Raw genomic sequence first — 21,734 nt, 5'->3', positions numbered from 1 at the left:
TGTGGGCTACACTAGTCATTACATTTTTCGTCTTTATTCCACTTATTGACTCCGTTATACCAATTAGAGGTAGCAAAGTTTGTTCTCCACTAGAGAGCGCTCATGGTCTTTGGAAGGGTGATGTTTTATCGTATTGTTCTGGTCTGAATTGGATGATTTTTGTCTCTTCTTTTTTACCTAAAATGGTAATGTATAGGTTATAGTACAGTATGATAATAACAGTTCATATTGATAAAATTGTGCTCAGAAAAAAAAACATTATAAGCAGTTACTCACAGTGTTACTAATTACTTGAGTATTCTTTTCAATCAGTTACTTTTTTTTTTTTTTTTTACTTATACATGAGAAAGTTTTTGGACGACTACTTTTACTTTTACTTGACTATTATTATTTCGAAGTAACTCCCCTCGAGTCAAATGTTTGGTTACTCTACCTACCTCTGGTCAACAGATACTTATTCTGTTGTTCTCCATTTTATTGTTGATTACTATTAATAAAAATGAATACATTGTTGTTGGTCTCTGATAAAATAAAACTCCCCCCAAAATGCACTCCAGGGCAACTTATATACGTTTTTTTTTAAATTCTTCAATTTACATTTTTTGGCTGGTGCGACCTAGCATCGGAAAGATACCGTAATTATGAGTAATGTAGAAATGTTGTGTATCTTTTAATATGATCATATCTAATATTACAACAAAAGCAAGAGTGATAAATTATGTACAGTTATAAAATAACATGAAAATAGTTTTGTTTTGCACGCCGTTCAATAAAATATCCTTAACTATGGACACTTTTTAGAAATGTCAGTGTGATCAAAAATCTAAGGCTATGTCTACACCAGGAAGTATAATTTTTTTGCATGGTAAATAATTCAGATAATATTTTATACCTGTCCGCAGTACATTTAAGGTGCGTTTATAAACGCTACGCCTGCATTTGCAAAGACTACACCTGTGAAAAAAGGAGCAACCTCGTGTGTTGCGTCATTGTCCACGTGGGTCACCGACTCACCGTTAACCAGAAGCTTATAATTTGTGGGTGTTGTTTGATGTCTTCTCTGGACATATTCATGCATAAACTTTACAAGGTCGTTCGGTTGTAAAAAGAAGAGCAGAAAACCCGTGTCTGTACCATTTGCCTCTATTGTTTACGAAGCCGTAATGCCACACCCACACAAAAAAAATGGCGATGGCGTGCCCCATGACGTCATTTCCGTTGGCACCGATTTTACTCGGTTAGCCTGTGACTACACTAGACAGTTTTTAACAAATTAGCTGGCTGTCTAGCCCATGCCCATGACAAGAGGTACATTAGTGCACAGTGGTATGAAAAAGCATCTGAACCTTTTGGAATTGCCCACATTTCTGCATAAAATCACCATCAAATGTGATCAGATCTTTGTCAAAATCACACAGATGAAAAAAATATCTGCTTTAACTAAAACCACCCAAACATTTATAGGCTTTCATATTTTAATTAGGGTAGCATGCAAACAAGTATGCAAGTAAGTGAACCCTCTGCCTAAGGAGACTTAAAGAGCAAGTGAAACCAATTTTTACCAAACATTTTAAGTCAGGTGTGTGCCGAATCACCGATGAGTGGTTTAAAGCTGCCTTTCCCACTATAAAACACACACTGGGAACGAATTGTCTTGATGAGAAGCATTGTGTGATGTGCACGGTCCAAAGAGCTGTCTGAAGACCTGCGATCAAGGATTGTTGATTTGCATAAAGCTGGGGAAGGATACAAAACCATCTCTAATAGTCTGGCTGTTCATCAATCGACAGTCAGAGAAGTTGTCTATAAATGGAGAGAGTTTGGCACTGTTGCTTTTCTCCCAAGGAGTGGCTGTCCAACAAAGATGACGCCAAGAGTTCAGTGCAGAATACTCAGAGAAAAAAAAAAGAACCCTAGAGTGTCTGCTAAAGACTTACAGAAATCGCTGGCACAGCCCAATATCTATGTGAACACATCAACCATATGTAAAACAATGGCCAAGAATGGTGTTAATGGGAGCACCCCACGGAGGAAGTCACTGCTGTCTAAAAAAAAACATTGTTACTTGTTTAATGTTCGCAAAAACGCACTTGGACACTCAACAGAAGTTTTGGCAAAATGCTTTCTAGACTGATGAAACCAAAGTTTAATTGTTTGGGAGTAACACATAATGTCATTTGTGGAGAAAAATGGATGGAGCAGCTCACCAGCATCAACACCTCATCCCCACCGTGAAGCATGGTGGAGGGAGCATCATGATTTGGGGCTGTTTAGCTACCTCAAGGCCTGGACAACTTGCAATCATTAATGGAAGAATGAATTTAAAAGTTTATCAGGATGTTTGGCAGGAAAACCTGAGGCCGTCTATCAGACAGTTGAAGCTAAAAAGAGAATGGATGCTGCAACAAGACAATGATCCAAAACACAGAAATGAATCAACTTCAGAATGGTTTCAAAAGAACAAAATACACGTTCTGGAGTGGCCAAGTCAAAGTCCAGACTTGAACCCCATTGAGATGCTGTGGAATGACATAAAGACAGCAATTCAAGCCAGACATCCCAGGAATCTGACCGAACTACAGCCGTTTTGTAGAGAAGAATGGGCCAAGATTAGTCCTGATCGATGTGCCAGACTGATCCGCAGCTACAGGAAGCATCTGGTTGAAGTTATTGCTGCCAAAAGGGGGGCCACAAAATATTAAATGTGATGGTTCACTTACTTATTTTTCCCTTTTCTGTCATTGTTTGCATGCTATCCTCATTAAAATATGAAAACCTACAAATGTTTGGGTGGTTTTGGTTAAAATAGACACTGTATTTTCATCTGTGTGATTTTGACAAAGATCAGATCACATTTAATGGTGATTTTATGTAGAAATGTGAGAAATTACAAAAGGTTCAGACACTTTTTCATACCACTGTAGCCAACATGCCGTATAGTATAATAATTTAAACGTTTTAGGCCATCCATCCTAGTGTAGACGTAGCCTAATTCTACAGCAACGATAATAATGTTTTGAGTGGACATCCATCATAATTAGTATTCACAGTCACTTTAACGACCTTAATGAGTGAAGCAGAGACACTTAGGTCCTTTACGCTGTTGAAACAGCTCTGTGGCCTAATGAAACCCATCATATTAAGAATGTACGCGTCATATGTTTGATTTAAATATGTCGATACAGTATCCTATGCTGGATATGGAGAAGAAGTTGCACTTTATAAAGATTAAAGTGTAGCCTTTGCTCATGAGATTAAGAGGGAGGAAGCACTGCATATTCTAACGGTGTCATCATCAAGCAGCGCTGTGCGCCAGATTACGTGGACTCCCCCACTTGTTCGTGGAAAAAAAGGGATTTGCATTTGTAATGACTTGACCTTAAACCTGCAGCAGCACATTTTTTATTCATGTATGATTTTAAGGTTAAATATCAGACCATAAAAAGGCAGTGCACTTTGTATTACCTGTCTGAATAAAAAGCAGTCAAAATGCCATTTTATTGCAAATAACTCTTTCATGCACAAGTAAAGATTTTTTTTAACCCTTGCAGAACACTTATTTGGTTGCCATTAATGGTGTTAGATGTCCAATTCGTTTTGACGTTCATTCACCCCTCCCAGTCAAAATGGATTGGACGCGGGGGGGGGGGGGGGGGGGGTTGATTTTGTAGTACTGTATTTAGTGTATGAATTTGGAATGTGCAACTCTTCATTGTAATAAAAAATCTGTTCGTCTGGCAAAAAAAAAAAAAAAAAAAAAAATCATTTAATGGTTTTGTCTTTCTGTCTTGTAGGAGCATCAAGGTGGAAGTGTACGACTGGGACAGAGATGGGGGGTAAGGACACATAACATCTGGACTTAATGACCAGAGTCTCGCTTCCTTATTGTCACTCTTCATATAATGTATATTTTATGTTTCAGTGCTTGTACAAACATCAGTGTTGTTCATCTTACTTTTAAAAAGTAATTAATAACAGTTACAAACTACTTCTCCCAAAAAGTAATTGAGTTAGTAACTCTGTTACCTCTATGTAAGAGTAATTAATTACTTGGCAAAGTAACTGGCATTACTTTTCATGTTTTACACATTATTACATGATCCATTCTATAACGTCTTTCACATCAAATATGTTTATATTAACTGATTGAATTGAACAGTTTTTTTTCTGTCATTCAAAAAAAAAACCTTGGGTCGCACTAATTCTTTACCCTAAACTTAACTAGACACAGGAGTATTGCGGATATTGACATAACTAGATTGTAACCTTTGCTATGTTTGCAAGTCATTGAATATTGTGTATCAACCGTTAAAGTTGTTAAAATTGCTCCCGTTATTGCGTTAGTTCCGTTATGTCTTGTCACATGCCAAGCACATAACAAAATGAGGGGAGCCAAGACAAAAGTATGGGCCAATTGAATGATTTATTCAACATAAGATTTAAACAACATAATAAACAATGAAGGTGTGTGTATGGGTGTAAAGTCAGTGGTGTCTGCTAGGTATGGATGCAAATGGATATGTATGTGGGAATCTCTAACTAAAGTCCCAAAACAACCAAGGAAAACCAACGACCAACCTGGAGGGGAGAGCAGAGAGAAAGATTAGCCTGGCACCCAGGCCTTTTAAGCCCAGGTGCCTTCAATCAAATCACCTGGCCTCTGCCTGATTAGGGAGCCACCCATACCAGGCAGGGCAGGGCCGTGACACCCCCCTCCTTAAAATGAGGGTTCCACCCTCACCCCAAAAAACTAATCAAAGTTCCCTAATGAAAAACCATACCGATCCAAGGTGTGGTTGTATCCCCCAACTGGACGTCCGCACCTCCAACCCAGCAGCCCTGGTACCTAGGGAGCAATTTAAGAGCAGGAGGAGCAGGCAACCAGCTGAGTGAGACAAAACACAAGTTAGTTCAGAGGAGCACGGGAAAGCGCGTCCGCCACAACATTGTCCTTACCCCTAATGTGTCTAATATCTAAATTATAAGGCTGTAAGAACAACGCCCAACGCATAAGGCGCTGGTTAGGATTTTGCAGTGATCTCAGAAAGGTGAGTGGGTTATGATCAGTATATACAACCAATGGTGTCAATCCGGAACCGACATAGACTTCAAAGTGCTGCAAAGCCCAGATGAGGCCCAAAGCCTCCTTTTCAATCACCGAATAATTCAGTTGATGTTTATTAAATTTCCGGGAGAAGAAACTAACTGGGCACTCAATGTTAGATTCATTGTCTTGTAACAAAACAGCACCTGCCCCGATCAAACTAGCATCAATGTGCAATTTAAAAGGTCTGCCAAAATTTGGAGCTGCCAACACCGGAGCTGAGCACAGTAGAGCCTTGACAGAGTCGAAAGCCTCTTGACATTGGGTGGACCAGGCAAACTTGACCTTGGCGCTCAACAAGTTGGTCAACGGGGAGACCACCACAGAAAAGTTCTTACAAAAAGAACGGTAGTAACCCGCCATTCCCAGGAAGCGCATGAGCTCTTTCTTCGTGGTGGGCTGAGGAAACTGTTCCACAGCCTGAACTTTTGCTTCCACTGGGCGCACGAAACCTTGACCAACAACTTTACCAAGGTAAGTAACTGTAGACTTGGCAAACTCACACTTCGCCAAATTTATGGTCAACCGGGCCCACCTTAGTCGATCAAACAAGGCTTCAACTCACTGGACATGCTCCTCCCAGGAATCTGAATAGACGACCAGGTCGTCCAAGTACACGGCACACCCTTGCAACCCAGAGACCACATGGTTCATCAGCCTCTGGAAGGTGGCGGGAGCATTCCTGAGCCCAAAAGGCATCACTGTGTAAGAAAACAAACCAAATGGTGTTATAAAGGCAGCAATTTCACGAGCTCTTTTAGAAAGAGGAATTTGCCAATAACCCTTTAAAAGATCAAATTTACTTACGTACTTTGCAGACCCCACCTGATCAATACAGTCCTCCATCCGCGGAAGGGGATAGAGGTCTGCTTTGGTCACACTATTAAGTTTCCGATAATCGGTGCAGGGCCGAAAAGTAAAATCTGGCTTTTTGACCAAAAGACAAGGCGATGCCCAATCAGAAAGGGTTTGTTCGGCAATGCCATGGTCCAACATGTACTGCACCTCGGACTCCAACTGCTGCTTCTTCTCCTCGGAAACCCTGTAAAACCTCTGTTTAATAGGCTTAGCATCTCCGATGTCTATGTCATGTTCAATTAAATGAGTACGCGTAGGTATATCAGAGAACAGAGCCAAATATTTCCTAATTAAATTAATTAACTGGACCTGTTCTTCCACACCTAAGTGGTCTACTAAGGTACCGAGATTTTCTAAGGTCTGCGAATTCTTCAAACGACCCCTCAAAATCTCATCTGAAGCTACTAGTGGCACTTCTCCCTCCCCCTCAACTTGAGGACTTCCAGGAGAAGCCACCGGCACAGCAGCCAGCGTGGACCTAACCACCCGACCATCCACCCTGTCAAAATCACGAGAATGATAAGCCTTCAGCAGGTTGACATGAAATAATTTTGAAGACTTCCTTCTACCAGGTGTTTCAATCAGGTAGTTTAAATCAGAGACCTTGCGCAGGACCGTAAAAGGACCAGAATACTTTGCATGGAACGGAGAACTAACCAGCGGCAATAGAGCTAGCACCTGGTCACCAGGACTATATTCGCAGAGTTCTGCCTCTCTGTCATACAGCCGTTTCATCCTGCTCTGAGACGACGCCAACTTTTGTCTAGCAAGCTCACCCGCACGGTAGAGCTTGAACCTGAACCCATTTACAAAGTCAATAAGGTTCTGGGGAGGTTGCTCACCCAAAGTCCCCTCCTGTAAAACAGCCAATGGGCCCCGAACCTTATGCCCAAAAACTAATTCATTCGGGCTAAAACCCATACTCTCCTGCACAACTTCCCGAGCAGACAACAAAAGCCAAGGTAAACCCTCCTCCCAATCAGCAGATAACTCTGTACAGTATGCCCGTAGTAGGGACTTCAATGTTTGGTGAAACCGTTCCAATGCCCCCTGACTCTGAGCATGATATACTGTTGACATATTATGTTTTACCTTTAACTGTTTCAACACCTGAGCAAAAATTTTGGAAGTGAAATTTGAACCTTGATCAGACTGAATGACTTTGGGAATACCAAAGGTAGAAATAAACTGAGTCAATGCCTTAACTACAGCTCTGGCAGTAATCGTCCGCAAGGGGAATGCACTAGGATACCTAGTTGCCTGACACATAACGGTAAGCAAGTAGCTATGACCCGACTTAGAACGTGGTAAAGGCCCAACGCAATCAATGAGCAAATGCTCAAACGGTTGACCTATTGCTGGTATTGGATACAAAGGAGCTGGCTTTACCACCTGATTTGGCTTACTGGTAAGCTGGCATGTGTGACAGGTTTTGATAAAATTGGATACATCCCTTCTCAGGCGTGGCCAGAAAAAATGACGCAAGATTCTATCGTAGGTCTTCCGAACGCCCAGATGGCCGGCCACCTCGCCATGTGACGTTTCAAGAACCTTAGTCCGCAGGGAGGTTGGTACAACAATCTGGAAAACTACATCTCCCAAACCCTGCTCCCCATGCGGGACCCACTTTCTAACTAAAAGGTCATTAAGAAGGAAGTAACACTGAGCGCTGTCCCTCACTACAGCCTCAGGTACCACCTTATCCAAAAGTCCTGCTAAAGACTCGTCACCCTTTTGTTCAGCTATCAGTGCCTCCCTAGAATCTGTCAAATGCTCCAACTTAAGGCCAGTTGGCAATTCAAGATTTTCCGGCTGGCACTCTTTACGCCGAGACGCTGCCCGAGTAACCGCACAATTTGGAATGAACTCAGGAGATACCGCCCCCTCCAGGACCGAGTGTTCTGGACCATTGAAGTGCGGCTCCTCTGCCCACACACGCCCGCCAGCAAGATCGTTACCCAAAATCAGGTGAATGCCCTCTACTGGCAATCCGGGTCTAACGCCAACCACCACATCACCCTCCACCAAACTGCATCTCAAATGAATTCTATGCAAAGGGGACGAAAATGGTACTAAACCCATACCACGGACTAAAACACATTTACCGGTATCTGACTGTTTTGAAAATGGCAACACAGACTCTAAAATAAAAGAATCTAAAGCCCCTGTAACCCTCAAGATCTTAATAGAAGACTTTTGCCCCCCACCTACCAGTGACACCGACCCCTCAGAGATGAAGGCCGAAAAATTGCCCTGCGGATTGTGCGAGCCGTCATCAGCATGTTGGCAAAACTCTTCACGTTCGATAGACACAGTAAGAGAATCAGTCATTGGACCTGCTACCACAGCAGGCTTAAATTGCCCAGATCTTTTAGACCTAAGAACAGGACAATCTTTCTTCCAATGCCCATCCCCCAAACAGTACCTACAGGTATTAGTGCCAATGAATCCCTTGGGACCCCCCTTACTAAATTTGGATTGAAACTTTGGGGCAGAAACCCCAGGCATGGATGTTGGAGCACCACCTTCTATAAAACTTCCCACATTCGGCGCAAAACGACGTTTATGTGTCAAAACGTACTCGTCCGACAGGATACCCGCCTCGCTGGGTGACTTAACCTTGCGTTCATTTAAGTACGTAGCTACAAAATCGGGCACCGAATTTTTGAACTGTTCTAAAACAATCAAATCCGACAAATCCCGCAATGTAACTACTTCAGCCGCAGCACACCAACGATTAAAAGCACCCGTCAAATCACGCGCAAACTCCGAATAAGTTTGCGATTCCTGCCTTTTCCTATAACGGAAACGCTGACGATAAGCCTCCGATACAAGCTCATAAACTTTCAACACTGCAGCCTTTACTGTAGCATAGACCCTGCTGTCCTCAACACTGAGAGCCGAGAACGCCTCCAACGCCTTCCCCGTCAACGCACACTGAAGCAATTGTAGTCCTGTCTAAATCCGACCAAGCCCTACTATCCGCAATGCGCTCAAACAAAGCGAAGTACGTGTCTGGATCCGCCTCATCAAACTTGGGCAATAATCGGAGGTTTTGTGCAACATCAAACTGAGGCCCTCGATCAACCCCCTGTCTATTAGCACCTCTTAACCTCTCCAATTCAAGCTGCATGTGCAACAATTCCCTCTGCTGCTCAAAACTTAGCATAGCTTGACCGGACCGAAAACCTGCCCCCTGAGTGGCACCAGGTTGACCAAACACACCAATATCCACCAGTCCCTGCTTTAAGATGTCCCTGACTGTTTCTTTTAACTTCCTATCGACAATGCTAATTTTATAGTACTCAGCAATTTCCAATAATTGCTCCTTAGTACACAACTCCAGCACCACCTCGGAAGGAGACTGAATAAAGCTAGTAAAAACGGCAGACATATTAAGTGACTGACCAAACAAAACCAATCAAAACAACTCACCTGCTGCCCTGTCTGAGTTTTTTTTTTTTTTTTTTTGGTGGAGAAGCCCCCCCCCCCCCTCCCAAATAAAACTAACTGATCCTAGTCTTCGTGCAGACTGGCGGGAGGATTTTAATCACCAGTGACCCTACTGGCCACTGTACCAATGGGGCTTATGGGCTCCTGCTACGCAGCCACCCACAGTAACCCACGGATGTGAACCCGAGCCGATGACAGGGAAAAAGGAAGTAGGGATGCTCTACCCACCGTGCTGCCGCCTAAAAAAAACACCACGAGCCTCCTATTGAGACCCGCTGATCACCTAACAAGGGAGGACTCCCACCTGGCCAAAACTCAGAACGAGGCCCAAAGCGAGCTATCAACATAACACAAAGGGAACCTATGCTCAATGCTCTCACCCCTATTACAGGCCCAAACCAGACAAGCTCCCCTTATACAAACAATTGAACAAAAACCACCAAGATTATAAACAAACTCCAAACATATTTCGATAACACTAATCCAAAAATGTACAACACTAACCAAAGCTCAAACAAGCACCAAACCAAACTACCAAATTAACAACTCCCGGACGAGCCCCCACTTGTCACATGCCAAGCACATAACAAAATGAGGGGAGCCAAGACAAAAGTATGGGCCAATTGAATGATTTATTCAACATAAGATTTAAACAACATAATAAACAATGAAGGTGTGTGTATGGGTGTAAAGTCAGTGGTGTCTGCTAGGTATGGATGCAAATGGATATGTATGTGGGAATCTCTAACTAAAGTCCCAAAACAACCAAGGAAAACCAACGACCAACCTGGAGGGGAGAGCAGAGAGAAAGATTAGCCTGGCACCCAGGCCTTTTAAGCCCAGGTGCCTTCAATCAAATCACCTGGCCTCTGCCTGATTAGGGAGCCACCCATACCAGGCAGGGCAGGGCCGTGACAGTCTACTTTCGACATGTGAGAATTTTAAAACTGTTTCATCATTTAAAGATAGATTCAAGTCAAGATTCTGCCGATTTAGGAGTATTTTAGATAAAAAAGTTTCTTAGATTTGCTAGGAAGATTTGCTACAATAGAGCCTTCCTGAAAAGTCTACTGCTTTAGGATGGCGGCTGTTTACTAACGCCGGTGAGTCTGTCATTTCACATCTAGTTCTCTTTACATGTGTTAACGCCGCCGAGTCTGTCATTTAGCATCTAGTTCTACACTCACCGGCCACTTCATTAGGTACACCTGTCCAACTGCTCGTTAACACTTAATTTCTAATCAACCAATCACATGGCGGCAACTCAGTGCATTTAGGCATGTAAACATGGTTTAAGACAATCTCCTGCAGTTCAAACCGAGCATCAGTATGGGGAAGTAAGGTGATTTGAGTGACTTTGAATGTGGCATGGTTGTTGGTGCCAGAAGGGCTGGTTGAGTATTTCAGAAACTGCTGATCTCCTGGGATTTTCACGCACAACCATCTCTAGGGTTTACAGAGAACGGTCCAAAAAAGAAAAAATATCCAGTGAGGGGCAGTTCTGTGGGCAGAAATGCCTTGTTGATGCCAGAGGTCAGAGGAGAATGGCCAGACTGGTTCGAGCTGATAGAAAGGCAACAGTGTCTCAAATAACCACCCGTTACAACCAAGGTAGACAGAAGAGCATCTCTGAACTTTGAGGCAGATGGGCTACATCAGCAGAAGACCACGCCGGATGCCACTCCTTTCAGCTAAGAACAGGAAACTGAGGCTACAATTTGCACAAGCTCATCGAAATTGGACAATAGAAGATTGGAAAAATGTTGCCTGGTCTGATTAGTCTCGATTTCTGCTGTGACATTCGGATGGGAGGGTCAGAATTTGCCATCAACAACATGAAAGCATGGATCCATCCTGCCTTGTATCAACGGTTCAGGCTGGTGGTGGTGGTGTAATGGTGTGGGGAATATTTTCTTGTCACTCTTTGGGCATTGTTGGAACGCCACAGCCTACCTGAGTATTGTTGCTAATCATGTCCATCCCTTTATGACCACAATGTACCCAACTTCTAATGGCTACTTTCAGCAGGATAATGCGCCATGTCATAAAGCTGGAATCATCTCAGAATGGTTTCTTGAACATGACAATGAGTTCACTGTACTCAAATGGCCTCCACAGTCACCAGATCTCAATCCAATAGAGCATCTTTGGGATGTGGTGGAACGGGAAATTCGCATCATGGATGTGCAGCCGACAAATCTGCACCAACTGTGTGATGCCATCATGTCAATATGGACCAAACTTTCTGAGGAATGCTTCCAGCACCATGTTGAATCTATGCCACGAAGAATTGAGGCAGTTCTGAAGGCACAAGGGGGTCCAACCAGTTACTAGCATGGTGTACCTAATAAAGTGGCCGGTGAGTGTATATACATGTGATATCTACTGTAGAGTCATGTGGCGTAGTTTGTAGGCTGTCGACTGCAGTCAGGTATCATTGGAGCCACCTAGCATCGCGTTTGCAATATTAAACCATATTGCAGTAACGCACTAACGCAACCCTCAGTAACGGTAACGGCGCTGCAAAGATGAGACAAGTAATTAATTAGATTACCCACTACTGAATAAAAATAACGCCGTTAGTAACACCTGTTATTAACAACACTGACAAACACTCAATATCCTGCAAAAAAAATCAATGTGGAGATTCACATCAACTCAACCAGTTAGTAACCTCATTAGAGAACATGGCCCAAGTTTGATGAGCTTCACGCTATTTTTCAAAGCCAGGTTGCGAACGCGGCAATTAACGTCCATGTCACTCAATTATGCAAATTGCCAATTGGCTTGTGAGCAGCAAGGTTTTATATCTGTTGACATGATAAGGCGCTCGTCACGCTTTTACGTGATAACGCTGACAGTGCGTGTGTGCCCGTGTCCGTGTTCTTCCCTTCACAGACATGACTTTATCGGCGACTTCACTACCAGCTACAGAGAAATGTCTAGAAGCCAGTCACAGTTCCATATCTATGAGGTAAAGTCATCTGCACGTCCGTGCTAGGGCTGCACAACTAATTGAATTTTAACGCTGATCGCGACATTGACAACCAGAATTAAATTGACCTGCTCATTAGTGATTATTACATTTAGAGTAGGAGCTTTGCTCTGTCATTCTCAAATGGCCAAGTCAATCATTTCACTTGTTGAAGAAAAAACTAACAGGGGAAAAAAAGTGACTGAAAGATGGTTGAATTTAAAAACCATAAGGGTGACATTCTAAGACCAATTTAAAAAACGAGTCAAGATGCTAAGAAATGGTCACAAGAAGGAGGCACATTAACACAAAACCATATACCAGGCATGAAAATCTCTCATCTTTCAGCGAGATTTGCCGTTTTGAAGTCAAAAAGGGTGACCTACGTGAATTGTGTAGATCCCCGGAGAAAATTTTTGAGGGGGGGGGGGAGGGGTCGGGAGATTTTTTTAATGTCGCACGCTTGGTATGCAAGCGGGGAAAGCGGCACAAAGCCAAAAAAGCGCACCAGAGTGGCCAAAATATTGACTCAATGAAACAAAGGAGGGTACACTGTTGTGCCCTGTCTCTTCAATGCCAAGCTTGGCTGCAAGTCAGTTGGAATGAACACCTAAAGCGCCATCACCCAGTTGTAATTTTGCAAGACGACAGGAGACAATTACAAGCTGGCAGATTGTAAGTCCATCTAACTAACGACATGTTTTATTGAGGTTGCTAAGCCTGTTGCGATATGCAAAAAGTCCATTTATCGCATGGTAAATAAAAATGAGGGCGGTAATTTTCACAGCTGTGTTTTACCGTCGTGTGCGTTCGTGCATACATTTGTGTGTGCGTGTACACGTGCGTGTTGATGGCATATGAGACTCCAATTCCTTTCACAGATGTTTATTGGTCATCAACACGCCTTAGAATTAAAGTTCAGACATACAAAACAAGGAAACATATCTATATTAAACACTGTAAACGTAACATTGCTACATTGAGGCTAAAAAGAGAACCTACATGCTATGCTACATGCTATGCCTGCTATAAAATATTGGCAGTCTTCTCCGAAACGCAAACTTGCAGCTCAAAGGTGACACTTCAGACATGAAAAATCACTGGTTCACAGCATTTGCAAACAGAAAAAAATGAAGAAGAAAAAATGATTATTGACACCACATGCAATGACAAAAAGAGCTTTTTTTGCGGAGTGTAAAGCTTACTGTTCGTGGTTTAGCGAACGTACTTCTGGTGAACTTTTCAAAATAAAAGCACGTCATGTTCGTCATATGAATAATGATTTCTGGAGTTAATCCCACATACTTCAGAATTCATATTCTACACTAAGAATAGCTTTGAAATGACACCCTTTATGAAAAACCTGATTGGCAATGAATAATTATTTTACTACTATTGTATATGAATGAATGAAATTTTTATTGTCATTGTCATCATCATCAGTATCATTGACAGTTACAGAATGTGGGATAGTTTGGCCAAGAAAAAGAATCATTGACAGTCACGGAATATGGAATAATTTGCCCGAAAAGACGATGACAGACAAAGGAAGACGGGAAAAAGCCATATAGTCGTAAACTAATATTAATGGTAGACATTTTTTCAAGAATTGTTTTGAATCATTTTGGAAAGGCGAAGTCAGTGTTCTGAATCTGTTTAGATTCCATTTTTTTGCACTAGGTAATGCTATCAGCATTTACCTACATTGTTTATTTATAATTTATTGTTGTTATTTACGTGTTTATTTGTACTTTAATAAAGAATTTAAGTTTTCCAAAATGTTTTTGTGAATTAATAAGCGTCATCAAAAATTTCATTGCTAAATTAGTAAGGGGGGGGGGGGGGTTATTATATTAGTCTACTAATTGTAAAAATAGTCGGCTGACTAATCCGGAGAAAATTAGTCGTTTGGGACAGCCCTAGTTGTACAGTGTACCGGAACGTATTTCCTCCACACCCTTCTCACCTTTTTAACCCCTGACCCATTTTCATGCCTGATATACTGTACATAATGGAAAGTCCCCATTAGCTACTTTTTTCTACCTAATCCAGTAAATTCTAGAACTGTATCGAAGTGATTATATGATATTATATATATTATATTAAGTGATCCCTCGTTATTCCCGGTTAATGGGGACCAGAACCTGCCCCAATAAGTGAAAAACCGCGAAGTAGCACCACCCCCCAATTTTTTTTTTAAATCAAAATATTATTTTTTAAAAATGTTTTTATACATTTAAATTAGGGCTGTCAAACGATTAAAAATTTTAATCAAATTAAGCACAGCTTAAAAATTACCATAATTATTCGCAAATCAAACCATCTCTAAAATATGCCGTATTTTCTCTGTAAGTTATTGTTGGAATGGAAAGATAAGACACAAGACGGATATATACATTTAACATACTGTACATAAGTACTGTATTTGTTTATTATAGCAATAAATCCACAAGATGGCATCAACATTATTAACATTTATGTGTATTTTGCATAGCTATTTCATTGGGAATGCCAGTTCTCTTTGCATTGAGCGCTTTTCTTTTTGTGAACATTATTTTTTTGAGAGATAGAATATTATTTTTGTTGTGCTTTCACTAAATGATACTATAGCGACTTAACTGTTCCGCCCAAATGCATGATGGGAAGTTAGGCAAGCAACCATGACTGTCAGTGGTGGCTGCAAATAGTATACAGTATGTTCTGCCTTGTGGTCAATTAGGCATTTTATGAAAAATAACGTCTCCTGCTCCGCCCAAATGCATGATGGGAAGTTGGGCAACCATGACCGTCAGTGGTGGCTACAAATGGTATACAGAATGTAATGGTATACATTATGTTCTGCATTGTGTTCAATTAGGCGTGTTAAGAAAAAGAACGTCTCCTGCTCCGTCCAAATGCATAATGGGAAATTGGGCAACAATGACTGTCAGTGGTGGCTGCAAATGGTATACAGTATGTTCTGCGTTGTGTTCAATTAGGCGTGTTAAGAAAAATATCGTCTCCTGCTCCACCCAAATGCATGATGGGACGTTGGGCAACCATAACTGTCAGTAGCGGCTGCAAATGGTATACAATGTGTTCTGCGTTGTGTTCATTTAAGCGTGTTAACAAAAAGATTTTCTTTTGCTCTGCCCAAATGCATGATGGGAAGTTGGGCAACCCTGACTGTTAGTAGTGGTTGCTAAAGCTTAAGCCAATAAAAAGTGCGATCCAATGACTACCTGTGTCCACTTGCATTTCTCTGCCTTATCGCTCTCAATGTGCTAAAACGGTGTCATTTTAAACTGTTTGAGACAACGCATGAACGGGTCATTCCGTCCATGCGTTAATTGCGTCAAATATTTTAACGTGATTAATTTAAAAAATTAATAACCGCCCGTTAACGCGATACATATGACAGCCCTAATTTAAATAAATGGTTTTTAAGCACTTCAAATGTAATAATTATTATAATATGTTTTAAACATGTTACTGTCTAAGAATAAAGTCTAAGAATAAAGTAGAAAAATGCTTGTCGTTATTTAATGATTCATGGAGTGAGTCCACTCAAATCCGCTCATGTTGCACACTTACACACAGTGAGTTGCCACGGCAACAGTTTAACAAGTTGAACGATGATTGACGCAAGCAAGTTTCGGCTTCCAGGCATCTCTGGCAAGATCAAACCGTAACGTCTGTCAATCATCGTTAACTTTAATAAGCAACTCCAGTGCACTGCCCGACCAAGAAAAGGAGCAGGAGGGAGAGTGAGACATCTTTATTTCTTTATTTATTTATGAATTGAACAAAAAAATCTGCGATGGACTGAGGGCTCCAAGTTTGAAGCGCTAAGTAGCGAGGGAATACTTTGCATGTATTAAGTGTAAACATGAGTATTAGAGTGTTGTACGTGCAGAATTACTTCCTTAATTACCTTAGAGTTGATTGACTTCTTTTTTCTGATCAAACAACCAGTGAAGGTTGAAAGCAAGACAAAATGCTGACGATGAGAAGATGAAGAAGAGGCCTCGCGCCTCCTCTGCATGCCATCAAACATACAATCTCCATTTTGCCGACACTGCCTTCTTTAGAATTCTTTAGAACATGTTTCCATGCCTTGTTAGGCTTCACACGTCTCCCACTGCATGAACGAGAACAGAGCAAAGTGTTCCATTGATATTTGACATCAAAGTCGGTCCATTTCCTTGAACTCTCAACATTATGGTGACACTTTTGTGGAATCAAACAAAGTAAGGGCAGCCAGTAATTGTGCTCAGTGTGTTTAGTTCACTCATCATCATCACCATAACAACGTAAGACAATTAATTTAAATGTTTATCTTTGCGGTCACAGGTGCTTAATCCAAAGAAGAAAGGAAAGAAGAAGAAAAAGTACCAAAACTCGGGAACGGTAAGATCTGTTCTATTACTGCGTGTCCGTCGGGGTGCGTGTTTGTAACCATTCAAGTATGTGCTCATTATTTGGCAAGATGCCAGAGAATCTTTCATTATTTGAATAAAAATTGTGTATCGCAAACAAATTCTTGTGAAATATCTTTTTGAGTCACTATTGAAAAGCTTTCCATAACTTAAAATTATTGTAAACCGTAGTGTACAATATCATTATTTTAAATTTAATTCATAATTTATTTTTTAATGTATTTTAGTGTGTGACACTGTTTTCATATTCATTTTATTGTAATGGGCATGTTTTTGAGTTGTTATTCGTTTATTGTTTTTGCTGTAGTTGATTGTATTGTAATGTTAATTGATTTGATTTGACTGTAAAAATGTATTTTGTTATTATAGACAAGTTACCAAGGTACTTCTGCTTTATTTCCGCATTTCTGCTCGCAACTTCCATTTAACACTTTCTCTAACCAAAACAGTAGTGGAGCTGGCATGGCATTACTCATCAAAATCCCTAAAAAAAAAACACACAATTTGAAAATGTCGCATCCATCTGCAATCATCGCGACATAGGAGGACATCATGAAGAAATGACTGAGAGTCGCCACTACCAAAATAGTTTTGTATTTTATTGATTTAATGGCAGTGGATTAAACACAATCAGGGACCTGAAAAGCTCTGAAGCATCCAGTTGAATGTGTCCTAATACATGAATATGGGAATTTTGTGTTCATGAAGGCAGATGTGGAACCAAGACAGTGCCACCGCAAAGCAATAACAGGTACAAATATATTCAATTTGACTACAATTCTGTGTTGCGTCACAGCTGAGACATCATTAGCTTTGCATTAGCTTCAACGTTAAAAGAAATGGAAAACGCTCATTTACTACAAGTCGTACACAGGCTTTTAACCCTAAATGCATACATTTAAGTGTTATACGTTTTTGTTCGTTTGTTTACAGGTGGAAAACGCTTTTAAGCAAGGGAAGACAACTTGATGTGCCTTACAACAACACTTACGTTGATGGACATACAGTGGGGCAAATAAGTATTTAGTCAACCACTAATTGTGCAAGTTCTCCCACTTGAAAATATTAGAGAGGACTGTAATTGTCAACATGGATAAACCTCAACCATGAGAGACAGAATGTGGGGGAAAAAAAACAGAAAATCACATTGTTTGATTTTTAAAGAATTTCTTTGCAAATCATGGTGGAAAATAAGTATTTGGTCAATACCAAAACTCCATCTCAATACTTTGTTATGTACCCTTTGTTGGCAATAACGGAGGCCAAACGTTTTCTGTAACTCTTCACAAGCTTTTCACACACTGTTGCTGGTATTTTGGCCCATTCCTCCATGCAGATCTCCTCTAGAGCATGTTTTGGGGCTGTCGTTGGGCAACACGGACTTTCAACTCCCTCCACAGATTTTCTATGGAGTTGAGATCTGGAGACTGGCTAGGCCACTTCCAGGACCTTGAAATGCTTCTTACGAAGCCACTCATTTGTTGCCCTGGCTGTGTGTTTGGGATCATTGTCATGCTGAACCCAGTCTCATCTTCAATGCCGTTGCTGATGGAAGGAGATTTTCACTCAAAATCTCTCGATACATGGCCCCATTCATTCTTTCCTTTACACAGATCAGTTGTCCTGGTCCCTTTGCAGAAAAACAGCCTCAAAGCATGATGTTTCCACCTCCATGCTTCACAGTGGGTATGGTGTTCTTCGGATGCAATTCAGTATTCTTTCTCCCCCAAACACAAGAACCTGCGTTTCTACCAACAAGTTCTATTTTGGTTTCATCTGAACATAACACATTCTCCCAGTCCTCTACTGGATCATCCAAATGCTCTCTAGCGAACCGAAGACGGGCCTGGACGTGTACTTTCTTCAGCAGAAGGACACGTCTGGCAGGATTTGAGTCCCTGGCGGCGCATTGTGTTACTAATAGTAGCCTATTAGTAGCCTGTTACTGTGGTCTCTGGCGGTCATTCACTGGGTCCTCCCGTGTGGTTCTGGGATTTTTGCTCACCGTTCTTGTTATCATTTTGACACCACGGGGTGAGATCTTGCATGGAGCCCCAGATCGAGAGAGATTATCAGTGGTCTTGTAGGTCTTCCATTTTCTAATAATTGCTCCCACAGTTGATTTCTTTACACCGAGCATTTTACCTATAGCAGATTCGGTCTTCCCAGCCTGGTGAAGGTCTATAATTTTGTCTCTGGTGTCCTTCGACAGCTCTTTGGTCTTGGCCATAGTGGAGTTTGGAGTGTGACTGACTGAGGTTGTGGACAGGAGTCTTTTATACTGATAATGAGTTAAAACAGGTGCCATTAATACAGGTAACGAGTGGAGCCTCGTTAGACCTCGTTAGAAGAAGTTAGACCTCTTTGACAGCCAGAAATCTTGCTTGTTTGTAGGTGAGCAAATACTTATTTTCCACTCTAATTTGGAAATAAATTCTTTAAAAATCAAACAATGTGATTTTCTGTTTTTTTTCCCACATTCTGTCTCTCATGGTTGAGGTTTACCCATGTTGACAATTACAGGCCTCTCTAATCTTTTCAAGTAGGAGAACTTGCAAATTGGTGGTTGACTAAATTCTTATTTGCTCCACTGTATATCGAGACTATGTGCATTCTACCTTGATGACGGAAGGCTCGACTGATGCTCCACCTTCGTTAATATCTTTCTAATAATTTTATAAGTTGTGATTTATAGACTGTTTTGCACATGCACCAATTGTTTTAAATAAAACAATAAATGGAATCATGTTGTCCAAAAGTTTTGCGATCAATATCAAAAAAAGAATGACATACTATTTGTGTTTATATGTCCATGTGTGATGAGCTGATGATTATAAAAAAATAATACAATAATGATTAATAAATACAGTATATACTGTATTATATGAACAGGTTATACGCGGGGCCTTACAAAGTCTTAAAAAAAAAAAAAAAAAGTCTTTAATCCAATAATTTGCGTTTAAGGCCTTAAAATGTATAAACCTCTCCTAAAATCTCATAAAAGGTCCTAAATACAATTTTGAAAGGTCTTAAAAATCTATTAACCTTACTTTTATTCAGAACATGAATAAGTTTCAGTCTCACTTTTAAATGTTTTGATTTCTGAGGACCCTATAACGTAACTACAAAGCGGAACTACCTGTGCTACCTGGCCTGAATCGAACACAAGTAGGTTTTGTTCTGCGCGTACAGTTACGTGTTGGCAATTTAAACTCATAGCTGACAAAACTTAGCAGAACAATTTACAGTAGTTACATACATGGGTAAATACAAATTTAATGATTTGTGTCTTGAGAATGCACAGTTCATATTGGATAATATTTTTCTAATGGTTTTATAAATTGTTATTTATTGACATGTTTTGCACATGCACCATTTTTTAAAATAAAACAAGAAATGGAATCATGTTGTCCAAAAGTTTTCTTGCCCTCAATATCTGCAATTAAAAAAAAGAAAGACATACTATTTGTGTTTATATGTACATGTGCTCATAATATAGAACCATAACTATAATCTAACCAGATGAACAATATCTTGTATTATTTCCTTGTAACAACAAAATCCGTGTCAGCCCTTCTGCATTCGGCAACTGTAACATTGAAATTTTACCTCATTTTGGTCACTCAAGCTGCCTACAGCCCATGTTAACACAGGCTGCACAGATTGTAAGAATTTTGTCCACGAACGATCAGTGAAGTGATAAGAAAAAACATGCAATCTTTTAGGTGGATCCTTTAGCTTTAAAGCACATCCTTAATTTATTGTCTGTTCAGTTTAAGGCATATGGCAAGGTAGATCAACACTGGAGATGTGAAGCTGGACGCTGTTAAAAACATTCCACTTCCAAGCATATAAAGAGTTGCTTCCGGGAGTTCAGACAACCAAGCACAGCACAGACAGTCCCCGAGTCTCATCTATGTCGTGGTGAATCCATTTTTGGAGATTCTGTGGGTTCCTCTGGTTTGATTTGGCTGTTTAAAACTTTGTCGACTTCAACCGCAGTTCATAGTGTTCTGTCTAAACCGGAAGTCCAGAGCAGAAAATGGCGCCTCCCAATTTTCGCTTGGAAAACTTGTCTATAAATTACAACGATCATTTTCTTCTTACTTGCAAAAGAAACACATCATTTTATTGTGCACAATAAGGGCATCTGAAAAGGCTTTATTATATTTTTTAAAAAATTAACTGGACTTCTTTCAGTAATGCATCACCTAAATAAACTCATTTAAAAATTGAATCATAATTAGATTCCGTTTGAAGGAATTAATGTAATTTTTACGATTTTGTTACTAAAAATTAAGCACTGTGAATAATATTCTTAGTATCAGTACTTACCAACCAATGTACGGTATCTCATCTCAAAGTGACAACAGAACCATGACTTGGTCTTGGACTACATGTCAAAAAATATAATCAAGCAACTATTTATAAATAAATTTGATATGATTTGATTTATGACATTTTTGTTTCCTGGTGTGCCATTAGATTTTCCCAATGGAAAATATGTAGGTTAAGAAACACTGTCTAATGGTGGTAAAAATGTGTGGGCAAAATAATAGAAAATTACTGTGTATGGCAAAGTATAACTTCCAAAGTTGAAATATTGGTCCTTGCTGATGAATATAACAAGTTATGTTGTGTTGCAGGTGACCCTGCTATCGTGCTTGGTGGACACCGAGCTGTCCTTCTTGGACTACATCCGAGGCGGGTAAGCCAAAATGAAGATAGACAGGCGAGCGTAAACTTGTCTCTTAATTGCGGGCCTTTCCAACAGCTCCATGTGTTGCCAATGGTTGGCTCAGAATTCATATTGAGTCTTTTTTTGTCTTTGCAGGACGCAGATTAATTTCACAGTGGCGATCGATTTCACGGCGTCAAACGGTGAGTGCGTGTTCTCACTTGAAGTGACGGAAGGCAACACGCTGGG

General features: G+C 40.7%; 1 protein-coding gene across 1 annotated transcript in view; it reads left to right on the top strand.

Annotated features, from left to right (window-relative positions):
* LOC130916006 (copine-8-like) overlaps nt 1–21,734 on the top strand; it is a 112,989-nt gene that overhangs the window by 72,135 nt on the left and 19,120 nt on the right. Inside the window, exons 13-17 of the mRNA XM_057836332.1 lie at nt 3,795–3,836; nt 12,314–12,389; nt 16,722–16,778; nt 21,454–21,515; nt 21,642–21,688. Coding sequence (XP_057692315.1) covers nt 3,795–3,836; nt 12,314–12,389; nt 16,722–16,778; nt 21,454–21,515; nt 21,642–21,688 — 284 coding nt within the window. The remainder of the gene's footprint in view (nt 1–3,794; nt 3,837–12,313; nt 12,390–16,721; nt 16,779–21,453; nt 21,516–21,641; nt 21,689–21,734) is intronic.

Source organism: Corythoichthys intestinalis, chromosome 5 (genome assembly GCF_030265065.1).
Source record: "Corythoichthys intestinalis isolate RoL2023-P3 chromosome 5, ASM3026506v1, whole genome shotgun sequence".
In the NCBI taxonomy this organism is placed as follows: domain Eukaryota; kingdom Metazoa; phylum Chordata; class Actinopteri; order Syngnathiformes; family Syngnathidae; genus Corythoichthys; species Corythoichthys intestinalis.
The sequence above is the reverse complement of the archived record's forward strand: the minus strand, read 5'-3'. Positions and strand labels throughout refer to the sequence as shown.